The sequence below is a fragment of the Nipponia nippon genome, unplaced genomic scaffold, assembly GCF_047370975.1.
Source record: "Nipponia nippon isolate SJK-2023a ecotype South Korea unplaced genomic scaffold, ASM4737097v1 scaffold_5, whole genome shotgun sequence".
Classification (NCBI taxonomy): domain Eukaryota; kingdom Metazoa; phylum Chordata; class Aves; order Pelecaniformes; family Threskiornithidae; genus Nipponia; species Nipponia nippon.
Window position 1 is genome coordinate 27,304,663 of NW_028262369.1, and position 17,384 is coordinate 27,322,046.

The window sequence follows — 17,384 nt, forward strand, 5'->3', positions numbered from 1 at the left end:
TATTTGTACACTTGGGTGCTGACAACTATATGGACAAATATTGTTTGTGCTACTTTAAAAAGCATTACAAAGCAAAAAAAAAGCTTTCACTTGTCAATAATGCTGCAGTTGGATAAGACTAGATTCTTCTTAAAGCATCCTGAGGTTAAGAGCAGGGGACCTGTACTTTGTGGTTTTGTTGAGATAAAAAGAGTTCTTGCTGACAAGATTTTTAAAGGGTTTCTGTCAAAGAACGATGAGGCTGTAATCGTTAGTCTTATTATTTTAGTACGTGCTAAGAAGTTCTGCAGTCTGAAATCTGAGCAGATGCCTGAGTGCTACATTTGAAAAAGGTGCCATTAAACATTTGTAACTTTAATGTGGTATTAAACAATGTAACATTATGCAACAATTAAACATTTGAAAAATTATTTCCATGGAAAAATGTTGATTCTCTAATGTTTGTCTGTACATGCAACTAAATCGGATGGTGTTATAAATTGAAAAATAAATTTAACATCAATTGTATGAGGCAAGAGTAATTCTTCTAAGGCAAAATGCTAATAGAAGAAAGAAACAGCCATTTTTTATAGGCTCTGGTCCTACAGATGTTCAAATGGCTATTTAAATACCATCTGATAATCTTTACTGGGTGAAAAAATGCAGAAATTCTTCTCATAGCTTTTGGAGAATTTTTACAGAGACTTTGTCTTCACATTTCTTTCATTTAAGTTTTGTAGATGTCTTTTCCTCATGCCCTTCTTAACTGACTTTCTAAGCAGATGAAATTAAATATATTTGGCCTTGGTAACTAGAAAGACATATATCTACATAAGTCTGCCTGGCTTGAAGGTATCTGTTTTGGCCCTCTTCCTAGCACATGTCTTAATTCAGTCATGCACTTTTTACTCTTTATTTTTTCATTCAGTTCACAATCAAAGTATGACAACAGAATTGTAGATGTCAGTGAGATCCCAATCAGGAAATTCTTATTATTCTGAGCCTTATTCCTACAGGTACATGAACTGACTTCCTATAGTGTCAACAGCAATGAGTAATTTGAATTGGGAAAGAAACAATTGCTGATGAGGGGTTCTTTCCCAGAAAGGTCAAATTGAATTCAGTTGGAGAAAAAATTTAAATTACTTTGGCCATGGTAACTTGCTGTTTCCACATTCTTAGGATGATGAGTATAGATTCCACTGGTCATGATTTCCCTTCCCCATATACTATCTTTTGGAATGTGAAAAGACAAACTGCAGCTCTAATTCTCAATAAAGATGTAATTGACATGCTGAGATTTTTGAAAGTCATAATTCATCTTTCTTCTTCAGGATGATTTTCCTTACAAGTTCTGTAACATAAGGTCTTATTTCTTCAACAGAGACAGTAGAGTCCCAGGCCTTTACTACTTTTCCATTGGGGTCCACCAGGTATTTCCAGAAGTTCCAGGTTGGTTCTTCTCCTGTAGAATCTACAGGCAAAAAAAAAAAAAAACAGTGGAAACTTAGGAAAGAAAACCATGTTAGCCAATGCCTGACATTTGTTCCTGTGAATTTGATGATTACCCTCTCAGAGGAAGAAGGAATGTAAAATTAAGAGGGAGTTCAGACTGAATAATAAGATTAATTTTCTGACAGACTGGGAGCTTTAACTAGACAGTAGCTCCCTGGAGACTAATGTAAACAGTCAAGCTTGAGACAGACATACAGACAGGAGAAAGCACTATAATCCGTGTTAAAGTGTGTGCGTGCATGTGTGTGCGTGTCTCTGCTATATAGATAAATCTGAAACAGTTGAACATTGACAGGAAAATGGAATTTGGCATAACAATATAGCTGTACCAGGACTGATTATTTGATTGCTTATCTAGAATTTTTCCTCCAAAAGCACCCAGTATCATGTGCTTCAGAAGAATGTTTCAAAAAATGCTACATGAAGAAATAACAAAATAAATTGTTGCAGGAGGTTTCCTCCTAATCCTCATCTACTACAGTTTGTTCCCTCCATGACCACATACTCATTTTATATGAATTGTATTCTTATCCTTTACTATTCTGCTACACGACTAACAAAATTTTCAGGATTTTCTGTCAGACCAGGAACCTCATCCCACTAATGGCACAAGTACAGATGCTACAGACAAGTTAGCGCCTTTTTTCATGGATTATATGTTGGGCAAAATCTCATAAGGAATCAGAAGATATTTCAAAGTATCATCAAGATACAGCCAGACCTATACCTATCTTGTCATTATGCTGCATAAATATACTGCCTCCAGCAGTCTCCCTTCGCGCGTGGACCAACAGGGAAACAGAAGATTTGCAAGCGTCATGTGACGTGTCTGCAGTAACAACCCTACTGGGCAAAGCAGAAATGGAAGGGTGTGAAGAGGATTAAAGAGAAGTTTGGCTAGCAGAAAGATCCATTACAGACACCTGGAAGGAGGTGTGCTTGGGGTGGTCAAAAATAATACTATCAACACTCCTTTAAATTCAGTGGTACGTGGGAGAACAGTGTGGCGCTTGAGAGAAGCAGCAGCAACGTGGTCCTTGCAGAATGCAGCTCAGGTGATCCTTGTCATATTGGGCTTTATTATCTATCATTGCTAGAAGACATTTCCTTCACATTGGATAAAGACTGAAATTTTAGTTTAGCATTTAAATGGTATTTAGAGCATTCGTCCAGTGCAAGAAAAGTAGTGCCTTGGTAGAGAAAGTAGTGGCTTGATAGAGAATATCCTGCTTTACAGTGTATTTTGTCAGCTGTCTACCAAGAACTAGCAAAACCTCTTCAGGCCTCAGTTCTAGCTATAACGCAGATTAGAACTGGAGGAACTGTACAGTATGGTTATTCCAATGCTTGGCAAGGAATGAGGAAGGGAGTATTCAAGGACATTTCTTAGTGCCTGGTTTCACTTTTTGATTGTTGAAGTAAATTATGTAGGTGCTTTGCTTCCACTTATCCTACAGCTCTTGAGATGAATCTTATAAATCCAGCCTGCAGCAGTCGTGTCACAGGAGAAGCACTTACAAGACTGCAAAGTGGAAAAAGGAAGATCAGGTGTTGTATGCATACAGCAGAATATTTCAAGACCTGTATTCCATGTAGAGGTTTATTAGACTAGCTTTTATAGGGCATCTGTTATCGTAGTGTCTTCATCCCTGGAGATCTTTTTAGAAGGTTAGACAAAGCTGTCAGGGGTGACACAGAGAGAAATTCTGCCTTGTGCAGGAGGATGGACTACATGACTTCTGACCCCTTTGAGCCTGACAATTCTGCGCTATGATTCAGTGAACACAGTCATAGATCTCTTTTTTCTGTTGGATGGTATTTTGTGTCAGAGGAACTCTACACTGGGGAAACAACCCTCCAATATTCCAGATTACTCACCAATTAAGTACTTGAAGGCAGGAATTGCACCGGCTCCGCTGACTGCAATTTTGCTGAACATAGGAAAGGAGGCACCATAAGTCTTTCGCGCAAAACTCTCAATTTCTTTGTTAGTGTCTGGTTCTTGCTGCCCAAACTGATTGCATGGGAATGCCAGCACATTGAAATGATATGGGCCGAGGTCTCTCTGTAACTGCTGTAAGGCCTTGTAGTGGCTATCTGTATACCCACACTCACTCGCAACGTTGACAACTAGCGACACCTGAAGAACAAGAGAGATTAAAAAATGAGCTGCACATGCCAGTTTTCCAACAGGTAGGCTGGGATGCAGATTATTTTCAAAAAATGAGAATGTCTAGAGAACTGTGGCTGAACACTTATGTTTGAAACTACATCGAGTTATGTTCACAACAGGAAGATTTAATATTTCTTTTATGTATTCCCATTTGGCAACCATGAAGATAATCAATAAACTGCTAAGCAATCTGAAATCTCAGTTTACAGAGAATCTGTGTTTCTCTGTTCTGCCTTTTGGATGGTTTCTAAGCGTATTTAAGAAATTACCATCCAGCTGAGATATACCACGTTGCATGAAAGAAACTTGCAAATTAATGCATTTTTGGTAGTTTATTTATCTGTTGTGAAGCATCTGTTCTGCAGCATCTTTCCTTGTATGGAATTCAGTACTCATACAGAACTGGCTGATCATGGCTAGGGTAGATGTCTTGATCTGGAAGTTAATAGAAGCAATTAGAGGATTTTGGGTTGGTCTATGCAGTATGGACTGTAAAATTTCCCACGATTTCTAGAGTAAACCTACTCAGTTGTGACAAAATGACAACAGTTTTTGCATAAAGGTTTACTGCCTCAATTAGAGGTTCCAAGAAGTGAAGACTGTGCCCACTATCCTTTAAAGTCATTCCTGTAGCTGATCATCATTGACGTTGTATGCCTTGTGTTATTCAGACATTACCACCAGGCATGTATCTGCCTGCGCAGATGCAGCAGAGAGGAAGATGCCAAACACAGATGAGCACTACAGGAAAATAGAGGCATGTGTAAAGAGAATACATGGTGGAGCAGATTCTGCCAAGAATTTGTTGGGGAAATTAAGTGACCTAACCCTGAGCTGACACGTTACACAATTTCTCAAGGCCTTGAAGAGCTTTCCATTGTTTTTTGAGATATTTTATCCTTAAATAACTTGTAGAATTTACTTTCAGACTTACAGTTTTTATTATTCTTACAAGTTTTGTAAGTGTGAATTGCCACTTGTTCTACATAAATGGAGGCCATTCTAATATTTTCTTGAGAGTGGATTAAAGCTGAATGTCATAGATCTTTTAGATACAATATGATTTTATTAATAAAAATAGCATTATGCACTTTATAGTGATGTTACTTTTATGCATAGCTACATTCTATTCCTTTTTTCAGATCAATTTGTAAGAGTCATGAGGCAATATAAATATTATAATACTAGAAATGTTTCTACCCACCTAGATTAAAATCAGGCATAGTGCAGAAAAAGCATTATGATTTGGGGACTGAAATTCTGCCTGGTTTACACTGAATCCAGTGGGTTTCTAGAGATGATACATCAGCCCAGAAGCTGGTCCTTCATTCTCAAATTGCAAAAAAAGTTTTAATTCAATCAAAGTACCCAACACATTCCCCAGTGCTAGTACAACAACAGTAGCTATTGACATTGGATCTTTCTACAAGAGTTTGGAAGTTTTGTAGAAGGCGGCATGTTGGTTTCATTATTGTCACTGTAAGACAACAGTGTTGAAGGGCCCAGTGCCCCAGGAGGAAAGCCTGAAGCTTGGACACGTGAGCTGACCTGATCAAATTACGCAGCAGGTAGCTGCAGAGCAAGAATTGGAAGTAAAAAATCTTGACTCCAGGTCTGATACTTTTGTGTCTGTGACCACTGGCTTTGCTCAATTTAAACTTTGGATTCTAATGTTACTATTGTTCCATATTCCTATGTGTATGTTTTTATACAAAATATAAAAGTATATAGGAAATATCAATAGAGTGCATCCAATAAATGATATAAAAAATAAATGACTACATGTGTATAGAGTTTTTAAGGCCAGAAAACAAGCTGACATATAAAAGCCCACAATCTGGGTAAGGTACGGGATAATAAGATGAAACCCCTAGAAGGGGTAGGAGTGAGTAAAGAAAATTTAAAAGCTAAGGGGATGTTGGTGTCTATAATTTCTTATGTTAAACACTTACTTTATGTATTTTGTACCTTCTGTAGGTATATGGCTATATTGAAAGTGGTTTCGGAGCAGCAATGTTTTCCCTGGAAGACAGGTAATCTTATAAAGCAGAAGCTGATGTAATCTTCTTTGTGGTGTAGTGTGTCAACAGAATACAATCTAAGCAATCCCTGTGTACTTGCATATGAAATATGATCTGGAGCCATCTAGCTAACTTCCAAAGCATCACATTCATTCAGACTTCATTTACAAGCTCTACCTGAGATTTTAAATTCGGTCTCCTAAAACATCCAAAGATAAGGTGTATAATTAGATTTTTTTTTTTTCGGAGAAGAGGTAATAATTTTATGATGCATTCCTGTTGCAGACTGTCAGCATTTCAAATACAACTTACATAGTGGACGTAAAAAATAACTATTGGCAGTTCTGTTCTTTTTAAATAATCTGTATTTACTAAGCATAGTGACAACTGTAGTTTAGTATGGTTGAAGTAAAGATAAATTGTAACACTAAGAGTTGAAGTCACATATAGTTCTTTCATATAAAATTCTAGAGGGTTTTTTAAACATAGTTTAAGACAGCATTCTTATGATGCAGAGGTATTCATATACTTCACTGTATTCATATCTATTGGTACTTCATCCCAAATACAATGGTGATATAAGAATTTATCGTTGGAGATTTGGGGGAAATAAGGTTGTATAGGTATTATGTTCATATTATAACAGATATGAAAGAAGACTTGCCAATGAAAACAATCAAGTTTTTATAACTTTTACTTTATTTTGAAGTTAGGTGGGCTTGAAAGAATTAACTCAAAAAGAAACAACCATTTTAATTTACAGCTGTTTAAAACCAGTGATTACTCAGCATGGTGGTGAAAGGCATGAGAGCTCACACTGCAAATGGTGCAAACTTCCAAACGTTCTCCCACAAAATAGGAGGAAACTACACGCAGCATTTCTTAGAATGGCAGACACATTCTGCTTCTCTTTTTTCCTTGGAAAAATGCATTCTGTTACTGAACTTTGTAATTTAATAGCACAAACCTCCTAGAAGTATAAGTGACATGTATAATGAAAAACTTCCAGAATTTATTAGTATTTCATAAGGAATGTTTAAAATGATTGTTTAAAAATCCTTACCAAGTTATCTTTCAAATGTCTGGTACCAGAAGTGATTAAATGTGGTGATTTTTTTTTCTATATTTTATTTTTAATAAACAACAGTCACTCTTTTTGTTCTCATGAAGAGGCTGTACTTTGACTTCTTACAATTATTAATGATTTAAATTAAGTTCAAGATGCCTCTTGACTGACTTTAGGCTCTGAGAGTGCAAGTCAAGTACACCACCTAGCGTGCAGTGCAAACAATTCATCCTGGACCTTACAAAAATTATTTAATTTAAGCTGAATTCTGAATTAGCTGTTGTCTGATCTCTTAATACTATCTTTTCCTTCCCTTTGCTTAGAAAAACCATGCATTCTAGTAGAGAACTCATTTATTTAACAGTGCAAAAATATGTCTCGGTTTACTTAATGTTTACACCAGTGTACCTCCTTGAGGAAAAGATCCCTAGAGAGATTTATGAATCTGCTATCAGCTTCAAGTAACCCTGTGTGGATCTGTTAGCAGAGACAGTAGATGTTTAGGTTTTTAGACCTGGAGATTCTTAACTGGCTCCATCTGACTGATGGAAGAACCAGCGACAAGTGTCAGATTACACCAACTCACAGAGTTGTTACCTTCATGGAAAAAAATACCAATACTTTGTATGGTAATTAAGTAGCTATACCCTGTATTTATGCACATTCAGTAATATTACATTCTCGGATTGCAGACAACTGTGATGCAAAGTCCCTAGCATTACTTTCGATAGCAAAATACTACTTTACATTGTTATAGTGCCTAATGCTTTTATATTATTGTAGTACCTTTGGTTCAAGATTTCCAAAGCACTGCACTAACACTGCTTAATTACACTTCAGCACACTGTACTTCGCTGTGTGGTAGGTAGGCAGGCAGGCAGGTACGTAGGTACTATTATATCTAGATAGGTATAAACGCAGCAGGGAACAGTTGATGCTTGGGAGTTCTGACTCCCAAATAGATACTATTTTTGGTAAGAATACTGCCTCTTACAGCATATCTGATAGAGATCATAAAATAAAATAAAAGCTGTATTGAATTAGACAGGTAGATAGATTAGATAGAAAACTGATCTTATTTGGGTCCTGTTGATTGTTGTCCAACCACACATCACTGCCCTTCATTTTTAATGTAGATGGGTCAACATCAGTATGGTAGCCTGGAAAAAGCATAGGAGGATGGCCTTCTTGTGCAACACAGTAAAACAGACAGCTTTTTGATCTATTTCACTTCCGGTACTCTTTTTTTCAGTTGTAATAGTCCTCCCTTTCTCAGCTTTCAGGTAGATGTAATATCACACCTGATTTTGTAGCATGTATGCTAAATGTTTAGCATTCTGGCAATATAATTTCTTACGCTCCCATAAAAAGGGAGTACTCCCTCACATATTTTTGATATTTTTATTAAAGTGGAGGATAGGTTATGTCTGTGCACATTTTTTTCAGAAAAAAAACCCAAACCAACCAACCTGTTCTTTAATTATTTTCATTTTTGTTATTTCAGAATTGTTAGTACATTTCTTACTCACTATATAACGGAGGGTACTTGTGATTTGTATCAAGATGCACTTGAATCAAAAATGAAATAATATGAATCAGTTACTTTTTTCTTACTACGAAAAATTATATAATGATCCGAATACACAATAATTTATATTAATGATAGCTATTGAAGAGAGATTCTGGAAGTCATGAATTGCACTGATTGTTTCTACTTAGCACGGCTCTTGTGTTTTTAGAATTAGCAATTTTTTTTTTTTTTTTAACTCTGGAAGCTTTTGGATTTTTTCAATTCCCAGTTAGTTTCTTGACTACAAATTAAGTAGTTATTTAACTAAATTAGTTGAGTGACTGAATTGAAGAAAATGTTTTCACTATATCTGCCAGAAAGCCTAAGGCTGTTAAAAGCGGTTTAGCAATTAGCAGACTGTCGTTCAAGGGGCTAACTAGTGACTCACTTTCTTTAAAACATCAGCAGCACATATGTAATACTTATATATTATTTGCTTTCTTTTAATAGCTTTAAAATGTTATGATAAATGTACATCTTAACATTACTTATCTAACTACAGATTTAAGTGGGTTTATTTTAAGAAATAAATGGGAGTTTTAATTAACCTTTGTCTACCTTGGTATTGAGCTCTGACAACATGACAGAAAGGGATGTGTTTTATTGCTAAGATTTTCTTTAAAATTGTGCACATGCATTCTCAAACAGCAGCTAGCCTGAACATTAATAGGCTCTCTGAATGCAAACCTTTTTGTTTCATACAGAAGCTGGTCATCACTTTTTTGGAATAAACTATTCGGTATGGCCTAGCAGAGATCAAGGAGTACCATTCACCGATGCCGTTACCTTTTCCAAGGTCTAGAGCTCTCCCTTATGAAACCAGTCGTGCCTGGTATCGTAGCACCACCGGAGATACAGACACACACCCCTAACCTGGCCTCTTCATGAGATACCAAGGGCAGGCCCTGCAGCTTTTTCCAGAGGGGATGAACACCCTCAGCTCTCTGCAGGGTCACTGTAAGGAATTCCTCTGACTTCCCCCTTTACTCCTTTCCATGTGGATTCTGGCCGTGAGGTAGAGAAACTACAGGTGGTTGCTTATTTAGACAGATTTGCTGATGACCTGCAGCCAAAAACACACCCCAGTAACAGCATTTATTGACAGAGCCTTTGCAAGGAACTCTTAAAAAAAGAGCAAATATTGCTTAATATTAAATAGGTTCCATGGTTTTTCCAATGTAGATATTTGAGTGTGCATTGGACCAGTTCTGCTCTATCTGAATTGTGAAAGGAGAGGGAGGAGGACTTTGACCAGATAAGATTCAGACCTCTCATTTGGGCCAAATCTACCAGTATCCCTTTTTACTGAGCTCGGGAAAATGTACATCTCCCCCCGTGGGCCTTCTCTGCCTTCCTGGCCATGTTCTAGTGACCTGCTGCTGTGGACTAGTGAGCTCAGACACCTCAGTGAAGTACCAGAGGTGGGGGAAATGGAAGGTGGAAACACAAAGCTGGAGAATAAGGGTGAAAGTAAGAAGTGGTGCCTGCCTTTTTGGGCAGCAGCTAAGCTGTTGGACTGCCTGGTTCTATCACAGATGTGTCACTCGAGTGCGAAGGGTGGCAGTTGTGGGCTTTATGTTGATTTTAGCTTCTGTAATTTGTGAATGTGGCTATGAGAGCTTATAGTATTATGCACCCCGTGTGCTAAGTTCCCTTTTCACTCTTCCACAGGTACTGACCATCTTTCCTAGATGGTCAAAGCATTAAAAAAAAAAAAATCAGGTTACATTCAATGAAATTGTTCTTAAAATGGGAAGGAAAGGTCTGCCTAGAACTCCTGAATGTAATACGTAAATGAAATTTAAAAGACATCATAAAAGTATATGTGTGTCTATATGCCCTTCTTCATAGACATCATAAAAGTATATGTGTGTCTATATGCCCTTCTTCATATTGCTGTCACACTGAAAAGCAACAACTAGAATAGCCTGATGTTGCTGCAATTTCACTATACACTGATATTAAAATAACTACTTTATCATGTCTCTCACTTTTTTACTAGTTATGATGAAATCTGTTAGCCACTGATTAAATCCCCTTTTTTTAATGCAGAACATTAAAAAGGAATGGGATTTAGGTAAAAATAATGTACTAAAAGTCATGCAGTTAAAAGGCAGAAGTAAGCTCCAAAAAAAAAAGTTATACAAAGGTACAAACTTCATGAGCTTCAAATTTAATAGCCGCAACCTAGCGCAATTCATCCTGCTGGATGAAAGGCAGGCAGGCAGGCAGGCAGGCAGGCATTCCCTGCCTGCCACGTCTACAGGCAGCAGCCTGCAGGAGGAGAAGACGCGGACACAGAGGGAGGTTAGACTGCAGACGTTTTATTTCAAGAGTGCGAAGACCTATGGAGCGGTATGAAAGGGAGCATGCAGGCAACGCTCCAGACCAGTTAAAGAGTGGTAAACCCAAATCCGTCTGCATGCGTGCGCCAAGTTAACGTGCAATCTCTCTCCACCCCGCCTCGGTTTTTGCAGACATGCAAGGACTGGCTGGTTAGTGTGTCAGGGCGAGAGCTGCCCATCTCCGCGCAGACTTACCGAGCCCCTGTATTTCTCCAGAGAGACTAGTTTGCCCCTGATGTTTACAACTTTGAAAGTGTAAAAATCAGGCTCTTTCTGCTGCGTAGCGGAAAACGCTAAGAGCAGGAGTGCTGCAATTGCAAGGAGCATGGCTAGAGGGATGAGGAAAACTTTGGGGAAGGAAGAGGACGGCTTGTGCTCCACACTGCCCTCAGGATCTAGCATGCTGCGCGGCCGCGCTGCCGAGCCGCCTGCCACGATAGGCAAGCGCTGCCGCAAAGAAAGGACTGCTGCAAACGCAGCTTTTGCAACAGTCTGGCTTCTGCAGAGGCTGAGCAGCTGTGTCCCCACCAGACCTCGGGAAGATGTACTTACGGAGGATTCACAGACTCTAAAATCGCGTGTTTCACGGTGGTCGTGGTGTATTAAGTAAGCATTTATGGGTACAAGGGAAATGAAAGCGCTAGTTGGCTCAAGAACAGTAATACTGTATCTGGCTGTGGGATACCAGTCAGATTGAGAGATCTGCTTTAACTATATCCTAGGAAAGTCAGGGACAGAGTTACTGTGATTTTTGACGGATTTGCAAGTGCCTTTTTTTAGTATACTAACTATAGCATCTAGTAACTACGGTGTAATGTCAAAGGATACCAGTGGCTTGGTTGCTAGTGGTTACTGATGCAAGTGCTCTGAACGAGAGTCACAGCATAGAGTCAGCAAAACCAGAATTACAAACACGCCATGCACACTGTCGTGTGAAATGGAGCACCATTAGCCGGGCCTTCAGGAAATTCATCTCCGCATGCACCCGGGTGGTGAGAAGTGAGTGGCCCGACCACTGGTCTTGACGGCGTGATCTGGGAGAAACCACGTTACCAAAGGGTTTTTAAGCAAGAAAGAGGCATGAAGCATCAGGAACCGAATTTGGTACCAAAGCTTTCAGATACACAGAGCCAAACCACTGCTTCAGCGCACTGATGCCATTCTTGGGTTGTCTGCAAGAAAAAATAGCCATTTGTACAATTTGCTACTATGCCTGCTGGAAGAAAAGGATTTGTATATATGAAGTAACAACAATGGAAAGCATTTGATGGTCATTGATTTCTTCTTGGACCGAGAAACTCGTCCTCCATGCCTACGATTCTGATAATTCTTGGCAAAGAAAAGCAAAATGTAGTGATTTACAGAAAACAATTAAGTAGCACATCCAAGGCATATTGGAAATATATCTTTTGAAGAGCAAATTACATTTTGTAATCTCACTTTGTGATTTTTTTTTTTAACTGAGTTTTGGTAGATCTTTGACATCTTGATTAAATTTGCTTTGGTAATTCAAGCATAAGTGGCATTACTGTAAGTGAAGAAGTGATGTTGAAAAATTGAATTATAGTTTTTAAATATTTCAGATTTTTCATGTTTTTATGTATTTCAGCTTAAATAGACATCCAGCATCAAGAAATAATGCAATATGCTACAAAAATATATAGATGGAAAATCTTCTGCCATGCTGTCTATGAGGAAGATACACTGTGCTAAGACTCTGAAGTTCTCATCTTCACAGATAAGTGCTATCTTTCTGTATACTTTCCTGGCTGTAGTATTGACCAAGAACCTTTCCTTTAGATGACAGTCAAGTATGATTTCCTCATTTTATAAATAAATTAGGTAAGAAGCTTTAGAGTTCCTTCAGACACAGCTGGAGACAGAGAATAGGGCTTTAATATAGTATATACATTTAAATAAATTCTAAAAACCTAGTAAATCCTAAAAATAATTTAAAAAAAAATTGTTCTAATGATGAAAATAATTCAACATAAGCATTTTTTGGCCAGAAAATTAAAAATAAATCTACAATACACTTTCACAATTTTTGAGGCATAATATTGTAGTAGTTTGGGTATGGGACTGAAAATGAGGCATCATACTGCAACAGGAGACAAGCAAGGTTTTGCTCTGGAAATGGACTTTGTAAAATCTGCTTCCTACAGCTTTATGATTATTTTCTCTGATTTCTAGATAAAATTCAGTGGCTTTCAGAATTGTATTTTCTCCTACAAACTGAGCCCAGAATCTGAAAGTTTTTGATCACTGGCACTGAATTGGGAATTCTTTAAATAATGGCCAGCTGGCAGTAGAATTCAGCTTCCTCTTTTACTGACATGTTGCTATATTGCTCCCTGCAATATTCTTTAACATTGGCAAAAGAAGGAAGAATTGTTTCTGAATACACACAGAGAGAGACTATGTCAGACTGTTGGCTTTATAATGATTCAAGTTTTCAGAGCCAAACTGTGCTAACATTTCGTATTAAAGTCTATCCAACTATTTGAACTCAATCTGAAATATTCTAATATATTTCGGCTTGCAGGAAAAATGCCAGTCAGGTTTGCAAACTGGTGTGTGTTTGCATGTCTAAATGTTGATCTAGGAGGACTGTATCCAGTAGCAAGTATAATTTAGTTACTTTTGCAATTTACTCTTTGGTCTACTAAACCTAATAAAGATCTTTGTCAAACAGGACTGGAGTGAGACCGCCACCCAGCTAACCTCAGCTGTCCCCCGAACAGCATTGCAGCACTGCAATTTCTGTCACTGCTGACCTGGACTGGATTGGCACTTGTTCCTAAAGGTTAAAGCTCTACATCCCATTAGCAATACCCTGAGCTACCCAATCCTCATTTCGTAAAATGGGAACTTCAGGTGAACCATAAAAAAAGCAGATTAGCTCTAAGGATCGCGCTGACTTCCCAATACATTCACAAGTATGTCTTGCCAGTATGTATAGAATCCAGTATTTACAGATTTTGCAACTTTCGTTTACCCACATAGACTCTCTGAGGTAGTGTTTCCAGCACTACTATTCACATTATTTTTAACACTTTCCTTTGAACCCCTTTAGTAGTTTTCATTAACCTTTTACGCTCCTTGTTTTTCCGGAATGGCCTCCTTAGCCTGGGCTAGGAAGTGCCAACAACATAGCATTTCACTGCCAAGACGGGGTAGTACTGTACTGGATCACCGAGAGATTTGCCTTACACAAGCACTTGCCAGTTTCTTTAGGTCACCGTCCAGCACTGCCAAAAGCCAGGTGGGCTGGCTCTTCTCCCCCGAGACCTGTGAAACTGCCAGCAGACACGCTGGCTAAGATGCTGTCCCTAGCTGCAGCCGGGGCCAGTTTCATAGCCAAGGTCAGGGAGCCAGGAGCCATTTCCCCCCAGCGCCCCTGTTTACCACAGGCTGCTTTGTGTGGAGCACACCCGCCTTTCTCCACCGCACGGCAGCGTCGGGAGCAGAGGAAAGGGCGGGGAGGAAGCTCTGAGGAAGGGGGAACAAGGCCCAGCTGCGGCCTGGGGCAGACCCTCCAGGCGGGCCCTCACCCTGCTCCACAGGGCCTGGGGCCTGCCGTGCGCGGGGAGGGGCCGGGGATGAAAAAGGGGGCAAAAAATGGAAAAAATCGGGGCGGCTGTAGGGGGATGAAGGAAAAAAACGGAGCTGCTTATTCCCACATCCCCGTTTCCTGCTGTGGCGCTGGGGGAGAGAAGCCCTGAACGCCGGGGGAGATGGGAAGGCCGGCGCCCCCCCCCCCCCAGCGGAGGGGGAGTTCTGAGGCGCAGGGCAGCTCCCCCGGCGGCCGGGCCCGATCGAGGCGCGGCAGGGCAGGGCAGGGCCGGGCAGGGCCGGGCCTGGCCGGGCCGCGGGGCCGGGAAGGGCATAGCAGGGCATGAGCCGTCTGCCCGCCGCCCCGCGTCCGCCCGGCAGCGCCGCCCGCCCTCGAGGCTCTCCCTCCCGCCCTCGCCCCACAATGCATCGCGCGGCGCGGCTGACATGGCGGCCGGGCCGGACTGAGCCGCTGGCGTCGGGGCCTCCAGCAGCTGGAGCCGGGCATGGCGGGGGCGCAGCCCCGGCACCCCTAGCGCCGCAGCCAGGTACCGGGCTCCAGGGGCTGGGGGGGCTCCGCCCAGCTTCGTGGGCCTGCCCCGAGGGGTGGGGGTGGCCGGGCGCTCTCTGCTCTCTCCCCCCGAGCGGGGCGGGGGGAGGCGGGCTCCGGGGGGGGCTGTCCGCGCCGGCGCCCCCCGCCTCAGCCTGCGGCGCCCCAGCTCCGCCCTGCCCCGGCCCTCCTGCCCGCGCCCCGCCTCGACGGCCTGTCGCGGCCTCCCGGCTCGGCGCCCGGGCAGGGTGGCGGCGCCGGGGCTGCCCCGCACAGCCGGCCGGGGGCGCCGGTCACGGCCGGGGGGGGCGGCCCCAAGGTCAGCGGGGAACCGGGGCCGGCCCCACGGCCGCATCCAGGCGGGCGGTCGTCCTGAGGGCAGTGCCCGGCTGCGCGCCCGCCGGGCTCCGCCAGGCTGGAGCGGGGTGCATGCAGCTTGCTGTTCTCACGCCCAGTGGAATTAAATACGGGGGAGAGTGAGACCATTGCAGTTGCTGAGGCCCCCCGGGGAAACGTCCCCCTGTCCCGGGCCGTCCTCATGAGCTGTGCCCCAGTCGGCTGTTCCTTGCCAAAGTGAGAGGTTCTCCTTTCTGTGGGTTACGATGTGCCTGAAATGACAACACAGGCATTCCTTCGCCTGTGTGTTTGTGCTCTTTTGTTGGCTTATCTTGTATACAAATACAGCGGAACGACTTTTCTGCTTTTGCAATATGTTGCAATTTGCCAGTTGGCTGAATGTGTCATTACCTGAGGCCTTCTTGCCTTTAAGGTTGTTTCTGGGTATATCAAGGGAGGACGAGCTCGTAACACGTAGAGAAACTGTATAATCGGGTTTAGGCTAAGGTAAGGATTAGTACATTAAAAAGATAGTTGTAGCTAAGTATGGATCTAATATTTTTTTTTTCATATTCAGTGCCAACTCCATGCCACTTGGCTTCCTGAGCACTGTGTCCTGGATTTGAGAGTCATTTCATTTCCTTGAAAATAGAGGATACCCATTGTTTCTGGTTTTGTTTGACTTGTGCTCCCAGTTTCAGTAGGTGCTTTTTGGATAGTCTGACCCCAGATAGTTATGACATAATTATTTCCGTGACAAGAAAAGTAAACCAGCCATGGAAGTATGACTTAATTACAGTATCTGGCTAGAAGACGCTATATTAGGAGTGAGAGGTCTCCTTTACAAACATCAGTTTTGGAGTGAGCTTTTTAAATCATTTTTCTACTTTAACTTTAGTGAAAACACCTTCATAAAATTAATTCTGGGATGAAATTACCGTTTTCCAGAACATACGTATTGGGATATGTTCCCAGAAGATACATACAGAGGGATCAGAAAGTTCCTTCTGTGTTCTGTTCTTGCACAGAAGACAGCTGGGACTTTTTTCTCATACCTCAACTATCAGAGGAAAAGAAACTGCCAGATGGCACGGGACACCTGCATGGTGCGGGGCATTTACCTGGTTCTTCCTCTGAAGGGAGTTGCTGCTACAGGGAGAAAGGGAAGCAGGATTTCCGTCCCAGATATCCCTGGAGAGCTCCTCTTAAATGTCTTGTGGATCTGCTTGTCAGAGTAATGGTTTTGGATTGTGTACTCGTATTGATTTTGCCCAGCTGAAAGTATATCCTGTTTTCTAGTTGTAATGCTTGCTTTTGAAATTTTACAAAGTGTTTCTACTAAATTAACTTTATTTTTGCCCCTGTCTTAATGAAATAATGTAATACTGATACTGACTAGCACTGAGAACTCATAGAAAGAAGGATCCTGCAATTTGCTTAGTAGATTAATTTGCAGAATGGAAGCAATCCAGGGGAAGTCAACATTTCTGATGCTTTTGGCACATTAAGACTATATTGTATACTGTTTGATAAATTGTTTAATTGTACATAAATGATAGATCAGTAACTCTTTTAACTTAGAAGTACTAAAGACTTATTACCTAAATTTAGTAACAATGCATATGAATCTTATTTTTATCTTTTTTTTTTTTTTAACCAGAGATGCATGCATACATCTATATGTACTCATACAGCATCCTTGTTTCATAATTTTGGTTCTGATGTTTTAGCAAATCTTTGGAAAAAAACAATTTATCCGATGTTCTTAGATTTTATTTCTGTTAATGTATGAAATAATATTTCCAGCAAGAAGTAATTTTCAGACACTAGTTTTCAGTGTCAACAAAGCTTGACTTGGGAGTTTGGAATCAGTTTCGTGTTACAAACTGTTGTGACTCAGTCTGTGTGCCCACTATATGGATGTGTTTTTGACAACTTTTCTGAAGTAGTGGTTTTCAGCATATTTCTTTCAGTAGTGAAAGTACTCGCTCCTAGTAAAGCAGACGTAAGGATACTGGTAGAAGATCCATTTGCTTTAGCTGTAGTTTGTGAACTACTTTGCGACCAGTATGAAGTAGTTCAAAGGTTGTCCCTTCCTCAAGGGTTAGAGTTTGGGTGAAGGGATCACTGTTGCTTAAGTACAAGATCCAGATAAACTTCTATGCCACAAATACATACTGCTGTATTTTTATTTAGCATAAGCGCCAAGTATAAATGGAGGTTTAAGAACAAGATGGATAAATTGAGTTTAAATGCATAGCTGCCATTTAAGCT

The 17,384-nt window shown here is 41.0% G+C and overlaps 2 protein-coding genes across 7 annotated transcripts in view; one reads left to right on the plus strand and one right to left on the minus strand.

Moving 5' to 3' along the window:
* Nucleotides 1-333: 333 nt before the first annotated feature.
* Nucleotides 334-11,134, minus strand: GPX7 (glutathione peroxidase 7). Its single transcript, XM_009461260.2, has 3 exons — nt 10,865-11,134; nt 3,373-3,634; nt 334-1,453 (listed from the first exon to the last, which is right to left on the minus strand). The coding sequence occupies exons 1-3, from the start codon at nt 11,069-11,071 to the stop codon at nt 1,290-1,292; spliced, it is 633 nt and encodes a 210-aa protein (XP_009459535.1). The 5' UTR covers nt 11,072-11,134; the 3' UTR covers nt 334-1,289.
* A 2,232-nt stretch (nt 11,135-13,366) lies between these two features.
* TUT4 (terminal uridylyl transferase 4) overlaps nt 13,367-17,384 on the plus strand; it is a 52,447-nt gene continuing 48,429 nt past the window's right edge. For 3 of the 6 annotated variants that reach the window (XM_087734526.1, XM_087734531.1, XM_087734530.1), the window contains exon 1: nt 14,619-14,772. The gene's annotated coding sequence lies outside the window, so the exon portion shown is untranslated. Of the gene's footprint in view, nt 13,476-14,618; nt 14,773-15,329; nt 15,348-17,384 lie in introns of those variants that run through there. The other 3 variants (XM_087734528.1, XM_087734527.1, XM_087734529.1) reach the window with 3 other exon arrangements.